The 21,446-nt window shown below is 34.0% G+C and overlaps 1 protein-coding gene across 5 annotated transcripts; it reads left to right on the top strand.

Moving 5' to 3' along the window:
- Positions 1-120: 120 nt before the first annotated feature.
- LOC147067961 (protein-lysine N-methyltransferase SMYD4-like) lies at positions 121-9,910 on the top strand. 5 transcript variants are annotated; one of them, XR_015071333.1, is made up of 5 exons: positions 121-283; positions 521-2,038; positions 5,390-5,592; positions 8,663-8,923; positions 9,241-9,910. XR_015071333.1 is itself a non-coding variant. In XM_085952391.1 (4 exons), exons 2-4 carry the CDS (start codon positions 570-572, stop codon positions 8,677-8,679), a joined length of 1,689 nt encoding a protein of 562 aa, XP_085808517.1. In that variant the 5' UTR covers positions 121-283; positions 521-569; the 3' UTR covers positions 8,680-9,281. The 5 variants fall into 5 exon arrangements, 3 of the variants coding, with proteins under 3 accessions (XP_085808517.1, XP_085808515.1, XP_085808516.1); XR_015071334.1 differs by having other exon boundaries at positions 9,045-9,281; XM_085952391.1 differs by having other exon boundaries at positions 8,663-9,281.
- Positions 9,911-21,446: the final 11,536 nt, after the last annotated feature.

The following is a 21,446-nucleotide window of genomic DNA, read 5'->3' as shown; positions in this document are numbered from 1 at the left end:
GTGGAATTTTTTGAAAATTCAGAAAAGTATTGGTCATTCAATAAGTAGGTACCTACTGTACTTTTTTCCGAAATATTACATTTTTTTTGTCTGCGTAATTCGGTGACAAAAAAATGTGGCAACACTGAGCATAAGCAATCTTCCAGAATTTTACGTATATTATCTATGTCCAGAATATTATCCAGAATCCAATAGAACGCGAATAATATGTTGGCTGTTTATATGTTTATAAACTAATAATTCGCCCTGCAACCAAGGATTGAATAGAATTCCAGTAATACCTGTAAGTACTACAAAAACATTGATAATTTTAGATTCATATTGACATGTCATATTATGTACTAGAACTAGATTTATAATTTCTATTCTTTGCTTCTCTCGTAATCCCTTATCAGTTGTCACATTTTGTTTTCTTAATCGTTGATCTATTACATAGAACATTTCGCACCCCAAATTGATAACATGAAATAAATTTCCATGTTTGGACATTTTGCTGATGATGAAATATTACTGTTCACAGGTTGGAATTTCGAAATAATCGATATTTTGGCACATCACATAACCTCAATATGGATGACGTTTTGTATAATATTGACAAATTGTACGAATATGTTCTTTACTTTATAACTAAAACAGGAGAAGTTACAAGTTTTACCCAAAAGCTTCTGAAACTTGGTTCTGAAGATGAGAAAGTCGAAATGGTCTATAAGTGGTTGAAAGACAATAACCTATTTGCAAAAAAGATAGACATCCAAAAATCTGCAGAGAAGTCAAATTCATTTCGAAATATTGGGAATGATTATTACAGGAAAGGAAATAATAACAGTGCTCTGAAAAACTACAACCAATCCGTTTGTTATGCTCCAAATCTCTCAAGAGAATTATCATTAGCGTTTGCTAACAGATCAGCTGTGAATTTCACATTTAAGAATTACAGAGAGTGCATAAGTGATATAGAAAATGCACTGGCAGTTGGCTATGATGAGAACTTGAAGCCTAAACTTTTTAAACGCAAGGCCATCTGTGAGGAGGCCATTGCAGTCCTTGATGAAACAGACGATATAGAAATGCAATGCAAACTACAGTTCCGACTATCCAAAGAGCGGAATCCTTTGATTCCTTGTGCTGCGAATAACATCACGATAGCTTATAGTGAAAAAATGGGTCGAAGCATCGTTGCAACAGATGATATAAAAGCAGGAGATGTCGTACTTATGGAACAGCCATACTGTAATGTTTTATTAGAGCCGTTTTATTTGCAAAATTGTTATGAATGTTTCAAAAAGAGCGACGCATTGCTTCCGTGTGAACATTGTTGTATAGTCATGTTCTGCAGTGATAGATGTCAGAAGACGTGTTGGGAAAGATTTCATAAAATCGAATGTCCTATAATGCCCCTCCTTGTGGCTATGAAATTCTCTAAACTGGAGTTGCTGGCTATTCGAATAGTGATACAGGCAAAATGCACTCTGTCATCTTGGGAAAAATTAATTACGACTATCAACACAGCAGAATCAGAAATGAATCCTCTGTACCAAGGATTTTCAAAGAAAATCGATTCTGATGGAAACGAAACATTGTTTTTTGATTCGTTAAGCTATACGCCAATCCATACTCTGGTTACCAATATTGAAAAGCGATCTATAAGCGATATATTCCAAAAATATGTTACTGCCGCAGTATTGTTACATTTTCTCATCGAATATACTGACTTCTTTTCTGATTGTGTCGTCAATAGTCACGATGATGTCAATAAGGTTATAGTGGATCGAAACAAATGTATCAATCTTACAGGAGGGCTTTTGTTACGCCATTACATGACAGCTACTATAAATACACACTCAATAACCGCTCTTATGGAAAATCCAGAAAACAATTTTGTTAATGATGTAATATGGGGTGGAGGTGCATATGCATTTTTAAGTCTCTTCAATCATTCATGTGCTTCAAATGTTGTACGAGAATTTAATGGCATCACTGTGTCACTTGTTGCTCTGAGACCAATTAAGAAGGGGGAACAGGTCTTTGATAATTATGGGTAAGTTACAAAAACTCTTTTCTTATTAACTTTTTCCATTCTTTCTTAAAAAAATCCGTTTGTTGCCATGGTGTAGACAATTTAGAAATTTAGCGTTTTAAGCCTTTTCAAAAGTTTGCTTCAAAAGCTTGAATGTGTTTTTAAATACCATATTATAGTCATCGCTTTACACTTTATTTTGTGTATATAACATGCAATTAACATGTAATTGTATAAAATAATCAGGCATCAAGAGATGTACGTCATAATTCTATTACAGCTTGTCTTGGTCTACCTTAGAAGGCACAACCACCACATGCCGTCATTGATCATCACCAGGGCGAAGTAGAATGTCGATGGGGCGGTGGTGTGGTTTTGTGTATATTCACCGCATCAAATAATACCACATTCAATTACTTTGAATGAACAACCAAACTATTATTACTTAACACGTTGATCCCCATGGGGGTCACCGGTGACCGGCATTGGATTACGTTAAGGGGGTCACCGGTGACCGGCAAAGAAGACCTGCCTTAGAGTTGTTCTACAGTGCCGGCGGACACGCGCGCAGTGCATTTTTCGATACGCGGTGACCGGCATGGCCCTTCTGTATATTACTGCCACTTGGCCTGAAAATATGTCTTCCCAGTCACAAAATATAGGCTCACTAATGTAAAGAATGTACATAATGAAAAAAAAAGTTTTCCTTTTAAATTGTAAATGTGTTTTTATTGATATAAAAATAAAAATTAAATAGATTATAAAAATGTAGTTAAGTTAAAAAAAATATGTAAATAATAGAAAAATAGAATTACAAAAATGATTATAAGGTATGTATACGTATATTTCCAGTTTATGTGTATCCAGGTATTATATACTATCCAATTTGAAAACTTTTATTCCGTATTTGTGCCTTTTCTGTTTATTATACTATCTAAATCTAAATATAATTCGACCGCGAAATGGCACCATGCTCTCGTCAACACATATGGATAGGTGACCGGCGAAATGGCCGGCCCGGCGCAATAGAATAAATTAACTTGTTGGCGCCGCGACGGACACATGTGGCCGGCACATCATAAAAACCAATATTTACGTAAAAAATCATCAAAATGAAAAAAAACATTATATTCTTTCATAACCTATCAAATAATACCTTAGAAACAAATAATCATTTTTTAACTATTTTGTGTAAAACTAGTTGGCGATCAATTTGTTAATATACATAAGTAGTACAATTATTTCATTATGATATAAAGGCGAAAAAGAGGGATCTCTAAAAGAGATAAGATTTGGTTTGAATGCTAAATACAATTAGAAATTACAATTAGGTATTATTAATTATGGCGCCTCTAGCATAGTGGTCTATGTGCATGGGCACGAAACCCGAGAGATGCAGGTTCGGTTCCAGTACGCCATTAATATTCCTTTTTGCAAAGATAGATAAAGATTCCTGTGGGTATCATGTTGGACTTCTGACATTCAAAATATAATTCCATAATACTGTGTATCAGAGGAAAACAGAGCTTAGTCTAAATTCACTCCTTTTCAAGAAGATACAGTTTTTGACAATTTCATATGTTTCTGTGTAAAATTACTAATTTAGAGGTGTTGATTTGACTCACCCCATTTCTCACATATATAATATCATATGCACATGTGTTGGACCAGGTGATCGACAGACCTTTTCAAAATTCAAAAATAACAAATACTACTCATTCCCTCTTTACTTTACTTGATACCATGTTTACACGTGCATGGATTTACTGCTGACAGTACGTATTATCGCGGCCATAATGAGAAAATGCATGTGTAAATATGTATTATCATGCAAGTTGCAAGATTGCATGCATGAATCAAGAAAGTTCGGAAGCTTCTGAATTTTCACGCGACAGTTGGGATTGTTGGGACAGTAGAACGATAGTGGCGAACCTGCCGGTAAAAAAACGAACTACACCAAGCAGACTCATTTTTAGGTTAACCAATATTCACAACCTGTCAAATAGTACCATAAAATGACAACATCGCGTCTCGCTTACTCTTGAAAAATGAGATTGGCGAGACAGTCAGCACTTTTGAAATATATATATTTTATATAAATATATATATATATGCGATAATTTTAAATACACACTATTGCTGCAAATAAAACCATGCACGTGTACAGGCGCTATTACTATAGATATTGTTGCTATAATTAAGATGAATAAAATTAAGTTCTATGTACTTAGTACTTATACACTTTGGTAAAATAAAACATTGGGTTATTTATTATGTTTTATAACAAAATTGAATATTTTATTTTTGGCCAAATAAAAATAGATTTCTATAAATATAATGAATTAAACAGATGTATTTATCAGTTTCTCCAGCTATTAAGCACAATCCCCAATTAATGTGTTTTGTTCAATGACATAATTATTTTATGCACTGTAGTTTATTTCGCAATTTGACACATTTTCCAAACTGCAAAACATTATCTCCCCTTTTCTCTCAAACACAGTTTTTTGTTTTGTATTGGACTATTATTATGCTATTTTGCTAGTGTGCAACCATAGAGTGGCCATATTGTGTAGCATAATGGATAACAATATAAAAAATACTATTAGGATATCGTCCTATGGATGGTTGTATATACAGTACACTCTCAGTAATCCGCCGCTCGATTATCCGACAACTACTATAATCTGCCGTTATTTTTACTAGTTGAAAGCACAAAATCAAGCTCTATAATTCACCGGTATTCGATTGTCAAATTCAGTAGTCCACCGCGTACAACGCAGATGAGACAGGATTATTTTGGAAACTTCTCCTTCATAAAACGTACGTTCATCGCGAAGACTAATGTACCAAGGAGGAAAGTGCCCAAGGACCGCATCACAATTATGCCGTGCTCCAATGCAACCGGGACACAAAAACTGAAGCTTTTGGTCACAGGGAAAGCCAGGAATCCTAAGTCATTCAAGAATATCTGCCTCACTGAACAGCTGGTTGTGTCAAGTGATTTACTGTTTAATATTGAGTTAATAAACTTAGTTTACAAATATGTATAATTTAGTAAATACTTGATTTTAATTATAAATCAAACTGTAATTTGCTAGTACAAATTTTTCAAAAAAACTGTTTTTACGAAATACCTGTTTTAATTTTACCATATTTTTTATGTATGCACTATAATCTGCCGCTTTCACTAATTGGACACTTGTCTGGTTTTTGCGGTGGCAGATTACTGAGAGAGTACTGTTTTATAAATGCTGAAAAAAATTATAACTTACCTACCCTTGTTTCATCCTATGTGTGAGACGATACCGCCACATAACAGATGCATCCGGCTACCTTAGACACATTTTAATAAATGATTATTATTTTCAGATCTCATCATACAATTAATTCACTGGAGGAGCGTCGTAAGTCCTTGCACTCTCAATATAAATTTCAATGCATGTGCGAGGCGTGTGTCAATGATTGGCCTACTTTACTTAATTTACCCCATGTTCACACCTCTGACAAAATAAAGGCGATGTTCACAGCTAAAAATATGATGACCAGTGACTTGTACAAAAGCCTGATTAAAGGTAATAGAAGTGTCGCTCTTTCTATAGTCCAACAATTATACTCAGACGCTACAATTCTTGAGGAATATGTTCCAAATAGTGAATTGGCACAATACCAAGAAACTATTAAGCAATGCTGGTCACTTTTTGGTAATGTTATTAAGATGAAATAAACTCAAAACTAATTATTTGATTTAACTTTGTTCTTGCATTTGTATCAAAACTTTTTATATTAACATATTGATAAGTGACACATGTACTTTCAACAATTGAGGTGTTTAAAATTTTTAATTTTAATATTTTGACTATTTTTAATATTACATGAGAACCTCGGGTTTCTGGACTACTTTTTGATTGTCACTTTCATTTGATTGTAAGACAAGGGTACATTTAAAATACATAATTAAGTAGTAAAAAATATATTTTCAAAAAATACTTTTAAAAAAGTTTACTTACCTATTCTAGAATTGAAATAAATTGATATTTTATTATTTTTTTCGATTATCCGGTTTTATCATTATCCCAATTAGTTTGGAATATCGAGGTTCTAGTGTATATGAGTACCTTTACATAAGTAGAGAAGTTACTTGGGTACTTAATATTCATAAATTAGTTTATAATATTAAAAGTATAACATATTATATATTTTTTTATGGTATGTAATGTTATTTAATTGTCCACTGTTTTAAAAATACTAGGCGTCCCAATGAAACCAAAGGCACGGGTGCCTTTTTGGCTGATTTGACTTAAGTGCATGGATTGGTTAGAAATCGACCAAATTACATTATGCCAAAGACATTGAAGTGCTACTGGCTCTAGAATTGGGCGAAATAATGACCTTATTTTTCGTATATACTAAATACAAATTAACCAAAGGCACTAATATGCCACATTCGTGTATGAAAAGTAAACGTCTATCTTTTTCGATGTACCAAAGACACTGAAGTATCACATTTGTTATTTTGGCATAATTCAATCATTATTACCCATATATTTTTTTCGCGAAAGTGGCACATACATGACTGGCTTTTGTAACTTGAATATTATGAGTATTTGAACACATTGGTAAAAATTTTCAGATAAATTTTATTAAAAATATGTTGTATTATGATGATTGATAGATTCATGAATAATGAGCAGTTTTATTATTTATCCATTCTTTTTCAAACTGTCAGTTGACAAAGTATAATAAGGGGCTGTAAATGAACATCGAAAATTGCAGATTGTCGGCGCTATTGCCAGAAAAAATGGTGAAACTATTGACCAGTTGCTGAGCAATGTATGACCCGACATCAGTGCCGGGCAAGTGAGGCCGATATATTTTGTGCGTACACGTGACTTGAGATAAAGCAACAATGGCTGACAATGAAGTTTCTGCAGCATATCGTCCTAAATAATCACATTCAAAAATCAAAGAAAGATTTGGATCCGGTCCTACTTATACAAACGTGCAACAATAAGAAATATAAGCCAGGAATTAGTTATTGATAATTTTTTATTTTAAAACTTTACAAGAATGTCAAAAATTTACTTTGAGTAGGTATTTATTAACTATAATTGAGCCCATATCCGGAAAACGAGCGTTATCCTGAAAACGGCGTTCAAAGATATTGACAGTTAAACATTTCAGTTGATTGTTGTGGAGATACCCGTTATTGAAAATATTTAATTCTGATGAATAAAAGTAGTTTGAGTAATTGAGAACACGGTTTATTAAACAAAAAAACTTTATTGGATAAACCATCATGTTTATAATAAAATATACGGTAACAAGTTTAACGCTATTTTCCCGTATAACATAAAATAATCGTACAACTTTGATTTTGATAGTAACATCCTTTACCCTAAGTTTTTAAGTGAGTCACTTGAAGTGATGTCTTCATCAGATCCATTTCCAACATTTATTGGGATAAATTCGAATAAACTTTTTAATTAATCAGCACTTTGTTGGCTTCACAAAAGGCAAACAAGACAAAAAAAATGTCTTCCATTTATTTTGCATCCCGTTGGATTTTATTTCCCATTTCCCAAAACTTGGAAAATAAATTATTTTATTCAACGGCTGAAAAAAATGTATTGCACAACTTCTGACAGCACTTACCCACATACATCAAAGTATATTTTCTTGATAATCTTTCCTTTAAAAGTTTTAGAATTTTGACCACTATTCGTTTTTGACGTAATAATTAGTTTCATCAATGACACGCCTTTCTTAGAACAAATAGATTCAGATTTTTTACTCTGAAGAGTAAAAAAATATTTATCGCAATAACAAATGGTAAGGCTGCGAACGTCTGTAAGCACGAATTATGTGTACAGTGCCGCAAACTTATGTGAAGAATTGATGGGGGAACCACAGTCGAAAATTACCCAATCAAGACTCGCAACTGGACAGAATCTGACATTGGAATGGCGTATTCAATATGGCGTCCATATGGGTTCTAGTAGTTCCATTTTTGACCATTATTCACATTATTACAGTTGGTTGGACGGTATGTAGTGTACGGCATAGGTATTATGGCATACGAATAAACAGTGTGTAACGCGTGGTCAGTTTGGACTGTCTACTGCCGCCTATTGTTAGAATATCAAAGTAATATTTGGTGAGTGCATGCATAGGTGTAACGCTCGTTTTCCGGATATGGGCTCAATTAGTGCAAAGAAAAAGAAAGTAGATACAGTTATGAAAAAATCAACACCGATTACTGCAATACTCCCAATAACGATTTTTAACAACTGGAGACTCATTCAGGGTGTTCAACTGTTCGGGTCACATTGTTCCAGATTCAGAAATTTGTGCAGCTTTGACAGTTACCCTTTTCATATTTGGATCTTTATATAGGGAGAAGAAAATAGATTTCTCTAGGAATTATTGCCGTATTTTCGATTGTGTTCGGTATTCGATAAATCGACCTACCGTGCTGCCAGAAAGTATGCGCAATATATGGAAAAATTCGGCACCATAGACTACTATTTTCATGTTTTGCAGAACTATTAACGGCAACACAATTATCGTATCATAGTGCCGTATAGAGTTGTTTATTTACGAGCCCCATTAGTTTATGGTTGATGGCTTGCCATTTGTTTTCAGAATATTTGGGAATATAGATTTTAATAATGTGAATATGTCAGGAAGAGCTGAAAAATGGTGGAACTAGCAAGAATGAAGGTTAATGCTGATAAAGATTCCAAGAAGACTCCATCCTCTAAATGTCAATCTGTAATATAATTACACAGGCACATGAGAATCTATAAATGAGCGTGACTTAAATAACATAAATAATTTGTTATCTCTTTTGGAAGAAGGACTTGCAACTTTTCAATGATGATGATTATGACAGGACTAATAATGGTAAATATCTTTTTACAATATAAGGTCTACTAAAATGTTTTAATTTGATTCAATTTTAATACTAATTGTCTTATTTTATGTTTTTCGCCTACTAAATGAAGAATGTTTTGTGAATTTACAGAAATCGTCAATATGGATGATAATCAACTCTTAGTATGAATGTGGAGAGTGATTTGGATTTTAGTTGTGACACCAATGAATCGTCTTCCTCCGTCTAGTAATGACAGTAGCTCCAAAAACGATGGGAAGTTTGGAAAATTATCTCATTTTATTGTTTATATAATATTATAATCTACTCTTTTACTTTTACATTTCAGATGAAATCCCTAATACTGGTGAAACAGCTGATATACCACTGAAAAGAAAAAAAATCCGAAACTTTGGGTAAAAAGTATTCATAAAGATAAATGGTTGAAAGGACCATCATATTTCAGTAATAAAGGCGTAAAAAGATCAAGTCGTAAAATGTTACCTTCTCTGTGTGAAAGGAAATCCAAACATCTTTATAACTGAAGAAATATATGATCATTTCCGACAACTTTCTTCCATTGATGATCAAAGACAATTTATATTTGATCATATTTCTAGAATACCAAAAAATAGAACTACTAGAGACAACTAATTCTCGAAGAATTATTACAAATAAGTATATTTTCACTTACGAAAACATTAAATTATTGTGACTTTTTCCAGCGCACTTTAAATGTAGAGGTAGACACATTCCTCACAATGAGTGACACCGAGTAGGATTGTATTAAGCATATTTTTTTCGTTTTCTTCAGTTGAGTCGCATTATTGCAGACAAAAATCTAGTCAGAAATATTTGGATGCCTCGCTTGACTATAATGCATCACATATACAAAACAGAATGTGAGAAAAATAATGTTAAACCTGTTTTTCTGTCAAAATATAAACAAGTTTTCAACCTAAATTTTCATAAACCCAAGAAAGCATAATTTACAACAATATGACGGAAGATGAGAAGACAGGAGAAAAGGAAATACATAATAAACACCTTGAACGCTGTCACGACGCTCGCGCTGAAAGGAATCGTGACAAATGCTTAGCAAAAGAAAATTCAAATGTAATGAGTATTAAATTTGATCTGCAAGCAGTGCTGAATACTCCAAAGGGTCAAGCTGGTCAAATATTCTACCTGGGAAAGTTAACCATATTTAACTTGAGTATTTACAACTTGGCGAAAAATATCAACCTGTGTTTTTAGATTTGTTATGTCAAATCCTGAGATACAAACTATTAACATGATGTCAGATGGATGTGGGCTCAACATAAGCAACGTATTTGTTCCTCTTAAAAGAGCATCCAAATTTGGAAACAATAAATTACAAATTTTTCGAGCCAGGCCTTTCAGAAATGGATTGCGATTCAATACATTCCAAAATCAAGCGTGTTTCAAAACATGTCCCCGTCTATGTGCCCGAAGGATGGGCACAATTAATAAGAGTCACACGGAATCTAAAACCTTTTGAAGTGATGACTTTAGGTTATAATTTTTTTGTTTTCAAACGTCTTGCAGCAAGTAGAATCTGGACCGGATTATCATTCCAAAAAATTTGGTGGTCGCAGTTTAAAAAAAATAATACATTTCCAATTGACTGAATTGGAGATTGAGACAAAAAGTGAAAATATATCGATAACAAAAGCTTATTCATCTTTAAAATCATGTCGCGGAGTCTGGGGTTGTTTGCCCGAACCTGATTCTACTGAAGATGATACACAAAATTATAATCTAACTATATAAATGTAAATGTCCTCGTAATTATAAAAATATAGCTTTTTAGTTAACCATAAGTCATAAAATATTTATTTTTTTATTATTTACTCCAAGTACCCTAAGTATAATATAATATATTATGTTAAAATATTATAAAATAAAGCAGAGAATATCAGTTATATAATTTTTAATTATTTTAATCCATTTCCTATAAATCCCGGTATTAAAATAAATAGAATTAGCGCAAATGTTACAGAAATATTAAACTTATCTAAAAATCATGAATGTGTCGAAACTCCGTAAATATTATTTTTTTTATAATTATAAACTAGACCCCGAATAACTAATATTATTATACTACATCAAAATTGTAAGGCTAATAATAATCCAAAGGTAAGGTAATGAATTCCCAAAAATGTTTAAACTCAATTATCTCAGAAGTGTCATTTTGCACATTGGTGACTTTGGCATGATTGGGACGCTAGGTTATAAATACTTTTGTTCATTATTATGTACATAAAAGTTGGTCTCAACACAATTCATCTGTGTACTGTCAAACAAGAAATTCTTGTCCACGTATTAAAACCGTGAACTAATTGTGTTGTGACACTTCCATTTTCAAATGAGAAACCCCCCCAAATTTCTCATTTCATTTTATGCTCCCGTGGTGTATGGCTACTATTAAAACTTTATATAATAAAAATATGTCTAAACTCTTAGGAGTGATGTTAGAAATAGTATTAGTAAAGTTTTGGCGTATTGCGAAGAAGAAAAGGAGTGGCATCTAAAAGGAGGGCCGATACAATATTTCAACACTCCTCTAGCACGCGTTACCGCCATGACAGCTGCATCAAAATGCAGTGTTGCAGTACTAGCAATATTTCCCCAAATACTGGGAATGATGTTTGTATATATTATATTTGTGTGTATCGTAATTGTGTTTTATTAATATTTTGATGTGACGAAACATATGTGTATAACCTAATGATGTTAACAATATTATAATCTTATTTGTATTTACCCCTGTTTATTTTCATTGTATTTAAACAGATACATATTGTTTTAAAATTTATAATAATGAGTTGGTAGGTAGATATTTATATTTTTATAGAAAATGATTTTTACAGTAAGTATGTGTTTTTTCAACAACTTTACTAAAAATACCAATTAAAAGACATTATTTATAAATTATAAAAAAATGTGATTGGGTCGTCTATATATTTAATATGGATAGCTTTCACTTTTACTTATTAAGTCATAACTTGTGTTCTCTTAATTATTTAATTAATAAATACTGACAGTAATATTATCCTCTAATGTGGGTTTAATGATTTATCTCCTTCCAAACTCAATAACTACCCTGTGTTAATTAATCTAACTATCATAATAATTAAGATGTGAAATTATTTGAATTTATTTTTCTATTATTTAAATTAAAAACCTAATTTCACAGGATTTGTTTTCTCAAAAGAAGTATTCTACATGTGACTACAGCGATTTGATATTGTCAGACAATAGTAGAAATTTGATTGCCTTGACGGAATTGTTGTATGTATATGATTTCACAATCGACCAAAGTGAAGTTTTTGAAAAAAATACATTATTTTAGTTGCTTATGCAGGATACTGTAAGGAACCAAAGTCGACGTCCAAACCAAATGGATTTTGGTAGGCGCTAGGTACAGTAGTATAGCACTTCATGTTTTTCTTATGTACCTATAGGGCAAGCTAATTTATATGAAAAAGTAAGGACTCACGGACCTTTCATTAATGTGGCACTGTCAGCGTTGGATTTGTCGTTTTTCTCTAAAGGTAAAAAAATATTGACATTGTAACCCATGGGAATAGGATAATATTAAGTATATTAAAATACATTACTACTTATTATATTTATAAGCTTATTGTTATACAACATTTTAACTTGTATTCTATGTATATTTTATTATATAAGTACAAATAATTGTTGGTAAATAATTAAACTTTTATTAGAAATTTTATTGAGGATTGGCACTTGCACTTGGACTATGAGACTAATTATTGCGGTATTGCTTAATTATGCATAATCGTAGAGAACTTTAAAGATTTTCGTCGTTTATCCTTCCTTGTCCGAGTTTTTGACTTGTATTTCGTCCTCGAAAAAACCTTTTTTATACAACTTGGGTGTGTCTATGTGGGTTGAACCAAAAGACTTTGCCGGAGGTTACGCATATTATGATGTACGTATTATGAGTATAACATTATTGCAACGACCATGTCTATTATCACATAAGGAAGAAACTGCAAACGTAAAAAGTATTCATGCTACTACTGTATCCTACATAGCTTGCCTTTCTTTGGGCTTTAGACATACATGGATGGAAGCGAGTGCTAAAGGAGTCGTAAGACCCGTAGAGTTATAGCGCTGAGAAGAAGTCAGTGCATACTTGGTACTCTGGCTGTGCAAGTTCCAAGTTAATTTATATGTAATTGAAGATCTTAATCTTCCACATCAATTAACTGTAATTATTTACTTACCATTTTGACTGTATCTTCATGTATGTATATTAATGTTATGTAGATCTACGCATTCATAATATATTATTTTCATTGCATATTTTTCAAATATTATGTACATACATATTTTTAAATAAATTTTCTTTAACAGTTTTTGTGTTTTTTTTCCTCACCAACAATTTGACCAAGTAATTCATTTATGTCCTTTCATTGAACAAAAATTTTCGCTGTCTTCTGTTATAATACCCAAGATGTTTAGTTCTCCAATTCGTCGTTTACCTATTTTTGGCAGAAAAATTAATGCACCATATTTAATATTTAAGGTCACAGGAGTCGATCCATAAATTTATTTAATTTCTACAACCTGTATTATTAATTACTAGTTCTTTGTGTCATATTAGGTCACTTGACTGACATTTATTTCATAAAAGCATCTTTACCCTGGGGGCTAAGTGGTTTTACATTGTCTTCTTCTGTGAGGTTTTTTTTTGATTAGGAGCTACCTTCCGTTACCTGGTTTGTTAGTGGAGCTGTAGTTTCTCCATTTGCCCATATCTCTTATCAGTCGGACCAGTGGTATTGCTATTATTGCACATGGTTTGCGGAGCTCCAATGACAACATGCTTTCGAGATATGTCTGTATCAGTGTACCATGAAAATATCCGTGTCTGTAAATTTGTATGTATGCAGTTCGCCGTATCACACTTCACCGTGAAAGTTATATCGGTGATATTATATGGACGTATATTAAAGACCGTCCAACCTCTTTGGGTCATATAGTACTGAGGTAAAATTCATGTCTAAATAAAACACAGTTCTTGTTGGTTTACAGGAAGTCAGCGGCAAACAAATTTTGAAAATAGCCGATATACTGGCTGATTTGTTAGGTTTTCATTCTTGAATTCATGAATTTTGCTAAAATCAGCTGTGAAAATTGAATTTATGTTCATATTGAATCTAATAAAATTGGAGCCCGTAAAGTATACGGTCATCTCTTTCCGATAGAAAGCTTACGGTGAAATGTAACAGAAAATATTCTGGGCTGATCACATTACCAATGAGGAGAGTTAGACAAACCAATAAACCTTTGGTTACTATCGAGTGGAAAAAAGCTGCATACTTAGCCATGTTTTCTGCAATGACAAGTAGGTATAATTAATTCGTAATGCAAGGAAAGCAGCAAATGTGTGCGTGGAAGGAGATTCTCTTGGTTGTGTAACCTCTCTAAGTGACTCAATTTCCAAGCCGTTGGGAATCTTAGGAAACTAGCTGAGGATAGCTATACGAGTAGATAAATAAATATTAAGCACTAAAGACAATTATTTGTACGTAGGTAGAAAAAAAAAAAATTCTATCGAAAGTATTCGTTTCCTACAAATATTGATTTTATTTTAAATCCTCGCCATTTCTTGAACAAGTAAGATGATGTGAGTGAGTTTTGATTCTCAAATTACAGCAAAATAATATCACCGTATTTACCTTTTCTCATAAAAAAAATGCAGTCAAATTCGCATAGTACCTACAACACCTCTTAAGTATGCTTACGGGGAACACAGAATTAATGGGAAATTAACTGAAATACTTAACTGGTATGGAGTATCAGGCAACCGATCTCGAGTGTGGAAGAGTAGGGGATCATCTTGAACATGTGTCAAGAAAACATCATTCCTTCGTTCTGACAACTGCTCTCGGTTTATGCACTGATGCTCATTCAATATTGGTGTATTTGAAGGTCGCAACACACTATTGTATGTCTATAATATGTGGTTCATTTTCGTAGGACAACCACACATTCAAATCCTGCATCAAAATGTAGTGTATAGGGGTATAGCCTATCAGAATTATATTTATTAATCTGTTCTGTATATGCTTATACACCTACTGAGTTGTCTAAACACTAGATGATATTTATATTTGGCCATTTTTTTCCGATTTATACGCGGTGAAAATGAGAATTCTGCCATTCTTGGTAGTATTGACCCATGTCCCTGATAACTATCTTAAAAATTGGGAGCATCAGTTGTTTGTTCTCCCAATGTGCAGAACTAACCTGCCATCTGTAATGCCGATTGGGAGGGCAATAACTTTGTTCAACCAAATCACTTTGGATAAAACTTTGAGCGACCAAGACTTTCCATCCTTCTCGGTCTTCCGCTTCTCTCAGGGCAGAATGGATGGTGCCCCCAGTAAGCTCTTTCACATGGACATATTCCACCTACGTGAGGATGAGTATTAATAGGTGGACATTGTTTTATAAATTCCTAAAATAGGGTCTGATTGGCTCATTCGGTATACTGGTGTAGGTATGTACCGCAAACAATTTTTTTAACGGTTCACAAACTTGTCTAAATGCAGTCAATAGTTTAAAATTTAACGCATGTTTATACCTGCCAACCAATTAAGTCGAATATTGTGGGAAACTTCAGTTTCGCCGAAAAGAATGTTATTTTGTTTAAAGCATGCAAATTTGGACAAAACTATTCAAACTATATTTTTAGTAGGTAGGTAGGTACCTAATTTCTTTTATTTTGTTAACTGTCAATTCATGGTGGAACTGCATTGTATTGTTTTTATTTAATAAAACGCAATTTTTTTTGTAGTACTTACTTATTCCACTTTTATATAATAGATTAGGACCGGTTTCGTCTGCCTCTTAAAATGTCCCTCTGAGGCGTACGAAACCGGTCCTAATCTATTATATAAAAGTGGAATAAGTACTACAAAAAAAATGCGTTTTATTAAATAAAAACAACAATAGGTAGGTACCTACCTACCTAACACAATTAATGGGTGAAATTAGAGCAATATATTTTCAAAACATTTTGTAGGTACCTACCAATGTTTTAAGTCTATTTTTTTAAAATGTACTTACCTAAGTCATGCCGCATGACAACATAAATTTAGTATTATAATATCATGGTATTTTTGTGATATAAAAAAATTCGATACCTACTACTTTACATGACGGCCCTATCTATGTCGCAGTGCCGTCAACCGTACTATGGCGATAGTACAAAATGTACTATAATTTTGATTCCGCAAAAAATGTAAAATAATTATAAATCATACTGTAATTTTATACGAAATCGCTTATCGTTTGCATAATTATTCAATACGAAAAATAAAATATTACATGTCCTATTTTTACTACCTCCCTACATCCTACAAGCCATAGAGGAGTCCAATCTCTTTGTCCTACCTATTTTTTCCAGAAATACCTACTATAATAGTAATAATTTTACACATTAATAATAGTATTATAATAGTGTTATATATAACATTGTTATTGATCGATATAATATTTATCGACGAAAAACACAGAATTACTAACTCGTAAATATCAACTTTTTTTGATAATGGAGAAAAAAGTATTGATACCGTCAAAACTGGTAACATTGCCCGCTTTTTTGATAAAAAGTTATTTATCGACACATTTTCATATAGTGGTGTAAATTGGTAAGCAGCTAGGTATGAAGTTTGAATGATTGTTTACATGTTATTGCATGAAAAACTGTTTTTTATACTATTATCGTGCCATATACCATTTTTTAAAATGGGCAAAATAAGCCAAACTTCGGGTAACTTTGCCCACGATTATTTAATGTACTATTTCAAGACTTATGGCTATTTATTTAAAATACTCGATTTTGTGCAGGGTCTAGTTTACGTGGTACCTTATATTACCATTAAATTCAGAGTGGTATTCTTAAAATCCATCTTGGGTAAAGTTACCAAAGGTACTTTGAAACTTTTCATACAAATGTCCAAAACATCACAGGGTTGGCAAAAAATAATAATGATAGTGTGTTATTTTTTCAGATTTATTTAAGTACTTACACCTTTTTTGAAAAAAGAATTAGGTCCAAATAATAGGGGACATACAAAAACTTAAAATTATATTAGTTTAGCTGAAAATCAAACAATAAAATTTTCCAATAACAACATGCAATAACAATATTTTATATTTTGACATGTTTGTTTGAAATTTCAATAGACCCCTCCGAATCTGAGGTTCTGGCATAATTTTCACAATGTCAAATACCTATATTAACAACCGAAATATCCTCAACTCTGGGCCAAAAAATGTGTCAGTATTTGGCTTCTTTCTTAAAAAATTTGCAGTTGCACTGTTTTCGGCAACTTTTAAAATTTGACCCATATTGAATTTTTCGCTTTTGACAGTTAAAAACTTTACCAATGCATACATCTCAGGTTTAATACTATTAGAATTGCATATTTTTACTAAGCATTCCTCATTTTTATCACCTGCGTCATCTGTTAACAATTCTAGCTCATCTTCTGTTGAATCCTCTGTTGTACTCTACCATTACTGTCATAACATGTATGATTTCTTTCGGCGTATTGACTATAAATTTAGAATAGTTTTACGGGGATTCTGAATAATTGTGTTTCTGTATCACGGGACGTCATCTTTTTACTTGCAACCAGTTCCGTTGCAATACACAGCGTTTCAGAGTTTTAGTTATTTTATGGTCTCGCTCCTAGTTTTCTGCGTTCTATTTTCATCTTATTCACGGCTGGTGTGATGACTTCCATTCGGAAAATAAAGCATAAATAAAGTAAATAGTAGAATCTAATTCATTGCAAACACATTCATAAACATTCGCTAACCAATCTATTACTTAAAAATATATAGTTGGCATCAACAAGGATGGTTTTTTGATAACCCTAACATGCTTTTTCGGCGGGAAAGGGCGTCCAGCATAGTGCTTTGGAACTATTGTTAAGATTGCCCAAGAAGAAAATATGGGCTATACCTTTGAAAAATGCAATAATTCAATTATAATTGTGATCTCAGTTATATATTTTACGACACACTTAACATTTTACTCACCTGACTTCCATAGTTTAGATGTATAATCAAAAGTTTGACACAAGAGCAGACGGGCACCAAAACAGTAGTTTACTTCAGAGTAGGATATTTGGCTTTTAAATGAAGTTAGCGGGAAAAATGGTATCAGTGTAGCAAGTAAACAAATATATTTTGTCATAGATATTTGGTCGACTTTATTTGAAGATGCCTTGTCGGGTAAAATCACTTTTTTGTCCGACTAATTCTTCTTGGTAAAGTTACCATGGAAGGGCAATGTTACCAGTTTTGACGGTACATTTTTGTTGGCCCTAACCATAGATAGTACACGTTATAGTGACATTCTGTCCCATTATTATTGGGGAATATATATTCGCACAATTGAATAGACTATTTTCACAAAGCGTTGACAACATTTAAAAAGATGTTCGTCACATCGGAAATGGATGATATTCACAAATCAACTACAACAATCAAATGATCGATTTGCACTAAGGAAAAAGTAGTCTTCACGTATCAATATACTATTGTAACCCAATTAATCGTAAAAGAATATAAACACTATGAAAATTAGGTTTAATGATTTTAAACAATATTTTGGCAAAACATAAGTATGTATTAGGTACCTACTTTCTGATTCAAATAATACTATAAATACCTATTTAAAAAGTGACGTTAATTAAAACTTAGGTAATTGTGCCGCAGATGCCATCATGAGCTTTTATGATTTTTTTTTTACGAAAACAGTTTATTCCATGTAGACAATTATAATAAATACCTTTTTCTGTCGGCGCATAGGCTTTTCGATCTAATAATTGTTAATTTAAAATGCTCATAGATTTTGATACTTACTTCATTATCACAAACTAAGATTATATTCATTTCGGTAATACTAGGTTGGGGTAGGTTAGGTTAGGTTAGGTTAGGTTAGGTTAGGTTAGGTTAGGTTAGGTTAGGTTAGGTTAGGTTAGGTTAGTTCAGGTCAGGTCAGATTAGGTTAGGTTAAGTTATATTAGGTTAGGTTACGTTAGAATAGGTTAGGTTAGATTAAGTTTAGTTAAAAAAAGATACTTATACAATCTCATGACGGCATCTGCGCCACATTTACCAAAATTTATATCGATGAACCGAAAAAGATAAGTATACCTAGGTGGTGTTATTTGGTTGTAAATTTACATCAAATAATATATATATACATATTTATATTACTGCGTTAAGCATTAATTATATTGACACCTAAGCATCATTATTCGAATTTGACTTTGAAGTCCTTGAGATAGGGTTTGCTCTTTCTTCTTCGCGTGAGGATATATTCTACTAATTTATTTTCCCTTTTCTTGTCGTTGGTCGTTCCTGTTTTTATTTACTGGTCATACCCGCGCGTAAATTTTTTATGTATGTAATTTGGGATTCTTTTGTCTTCATTATGGATTTGCCTTTTGACAGTTTCAGATGTAGCCTATGATTTGACGTTTCTAATTATCAAAAAAAAATTATCTTGGACGAACGTTAAGTGATAGTTAAGTGAACGTTAAGTGATCAGTGATTATGGCGCAACATCTGAATTACCGTGAGGAGGATATTCTAAAAGCAATGGACAACAGACGGCGAAGCAGAACTGCTACAGGAGGAAAAGTTCAACGTAGGTACGAGCGTCGATTAAGATGCTAATGTTTGAGGTATCCTCGTTACGTACCTTATTTCAGCAGGGGGACCAGCAAGGAGTGGCACAACGCCCAAAAAACAATTCTTGCCCCTACGGTCGTAGAGTAATAGATGACAAGTTGCGTCGGTGCGACCACTCGTCATCAGCTAACCATCTGACGAAGAGGACCATCGCGGCCCTCCAGAATGCGATGTTTTCCCATCGGGACAGCTTCTGAAAGCGTGTGGAAGGGTTAGTGGATTGAGCAACCAATCCTCAAAAAATCATAACAGCGATGAGCCTGTACCAAAAAATCGAAGGGGGTTTTGGGGACAACACATAATAAAATTTGCGAGAACATGACTCAGATCCTTACCGGAAGGATACCTTCACTCGGGAGGCACTATCAAGGATTCCTCCGAGCTTAAAGTCCCGGAAGGCCCTCGAACTCAAATTATGGCCGGGGTACTCCCAAGGGGCGACGTCCTGTGAGAAGGGAGTTCTCCATCGGAGGTACGGGCTCCACCAGGGATCCGTACTCTAAGCGAAGGTGACCGCATCTGGACGACCAATAACATTGGGGACCGCCTAAGAGACTTTCAGGGAGTCTGAATGGCGTAGTGTACCCCCCCCCCCCCAACATTGGTAAAAAATAATAGCCGTAGCCCGCATACCTTTTGTGCGGATACCACTATTGGTAAGTCCTTCTTTACTTTTACGGAAAGATTTTAAAACGCAACAATCAGCAGAGGTCACTCTCGAGATCGAGGACTTAAAGAACTCAGGGGTTCTAGAAGAAGCGGGTTAAACCCCCAGTTTTTTCTCTCAACCCTGTTTCTGATCAAGAAAAAAGACGGGGCTCTATGCCCTGTTTTCAACCGAAAGCGTTTGAATGCGTTCCTACAGCCAAAGCCATTCAAACTAATTCACCATTACGAGGTTGCAGCCGTCTTACAAACAGAAGACTAGCTAGTAATAATAGATCTAAGCCAGGCGTCCCTCCAGGTACCAATGGCTTCTCAACATCGTCGATTTGTTCGACTAGCCTATCAAGGGGAGCTCCTACAATTCACGATTTCCCGTTCGTGCTGCCAACCGCTCCGATTATGTTGGCATCCCTGACCAATTGGGTCGCCGAACACCTACGAAAGAATGGCTGAGAATATTCACTTACCTAGACGACTTCTTAGTAGCCAACCAATACGAGAAACAGTCTCGGTTGAGGTGGAATACAGGATAACCTTCCTACAGTCTTTAGGGTGGTTAATAAATATTAAAAGATCCTGTCTGAACCCAAGCCAACAATGAGGGTCCCTGGACATCACGTAGGACACACACACCAAGCGGAGGTTCCTGTCGCCGGAGAATTGTGTAGCACTCCGTCACCATCTGCTAATGCAGGTACAAAAAGGCAGTTGGTCCCTCAGACAGGCACATATCCAATCCCTTCTGGGGCGACTCAACTTCACATCCTACCTCCACGAGGAAGGTTGCATTGCCGACGGCTACAACGCTCCAGTCATCAATATGGCTGAGGTCCCATCCTCGCCAATTGATGACAATCCCACCACAGGCCCAACGGGACATCACGTGGTGGCTCTAGGCGATAGGATCCTCAGAGTTGACATAACGCAGGTACAAAAAGGCAGTTGGTCCCTCAGACAGGCACATATCCAATCCCTTCTGGGGCGACTCAACTTCACATCCTACCTCCACGAGGAAGGTTGTATTGCCGACGGCTACAACGCTCCAGTCATCAATATGGCCGAGGTCCCATCCTCGCTAATTGATGACAATCCCACCACAGGCCCAACAGGGCA

This window comes from Rhyacophila brunnea, unplaced genomic scaffold (genome assembly GCF_057557595.1).
Source record: "Rhyacophila brunnea isolate RB1 unplaced genomic scaffold, BYU_Rbru_1.0 scaffold_3, whole genome shotgun sequence".
NCBI lineage: Eukaryota > Metazoa > Arthropoda > Insecta > Trichoptera > Rhyacophilidae > Rhyacophila > Rhyacophila brunnea.
Note: the sequence above shows the minus strand (reverse complement) of the source record. Positions and strands in the feature narration are given on the sequence as shown.

Coding starts and splice junctions, on each gene's coding strand:
- LOC147067961 (XM_085952390.1), top strand. CDS start 570: ATGGATGACGTTTTGTATAATATTGACAAATTGTACGAATATGTTCTT. Junction 2,039..5,389: donor CAGGTCTTTGATAATTATGG/GTAAGTTACAAA, acceptor TATTATTTTCAG/ATCTCATCATACAATTAATT.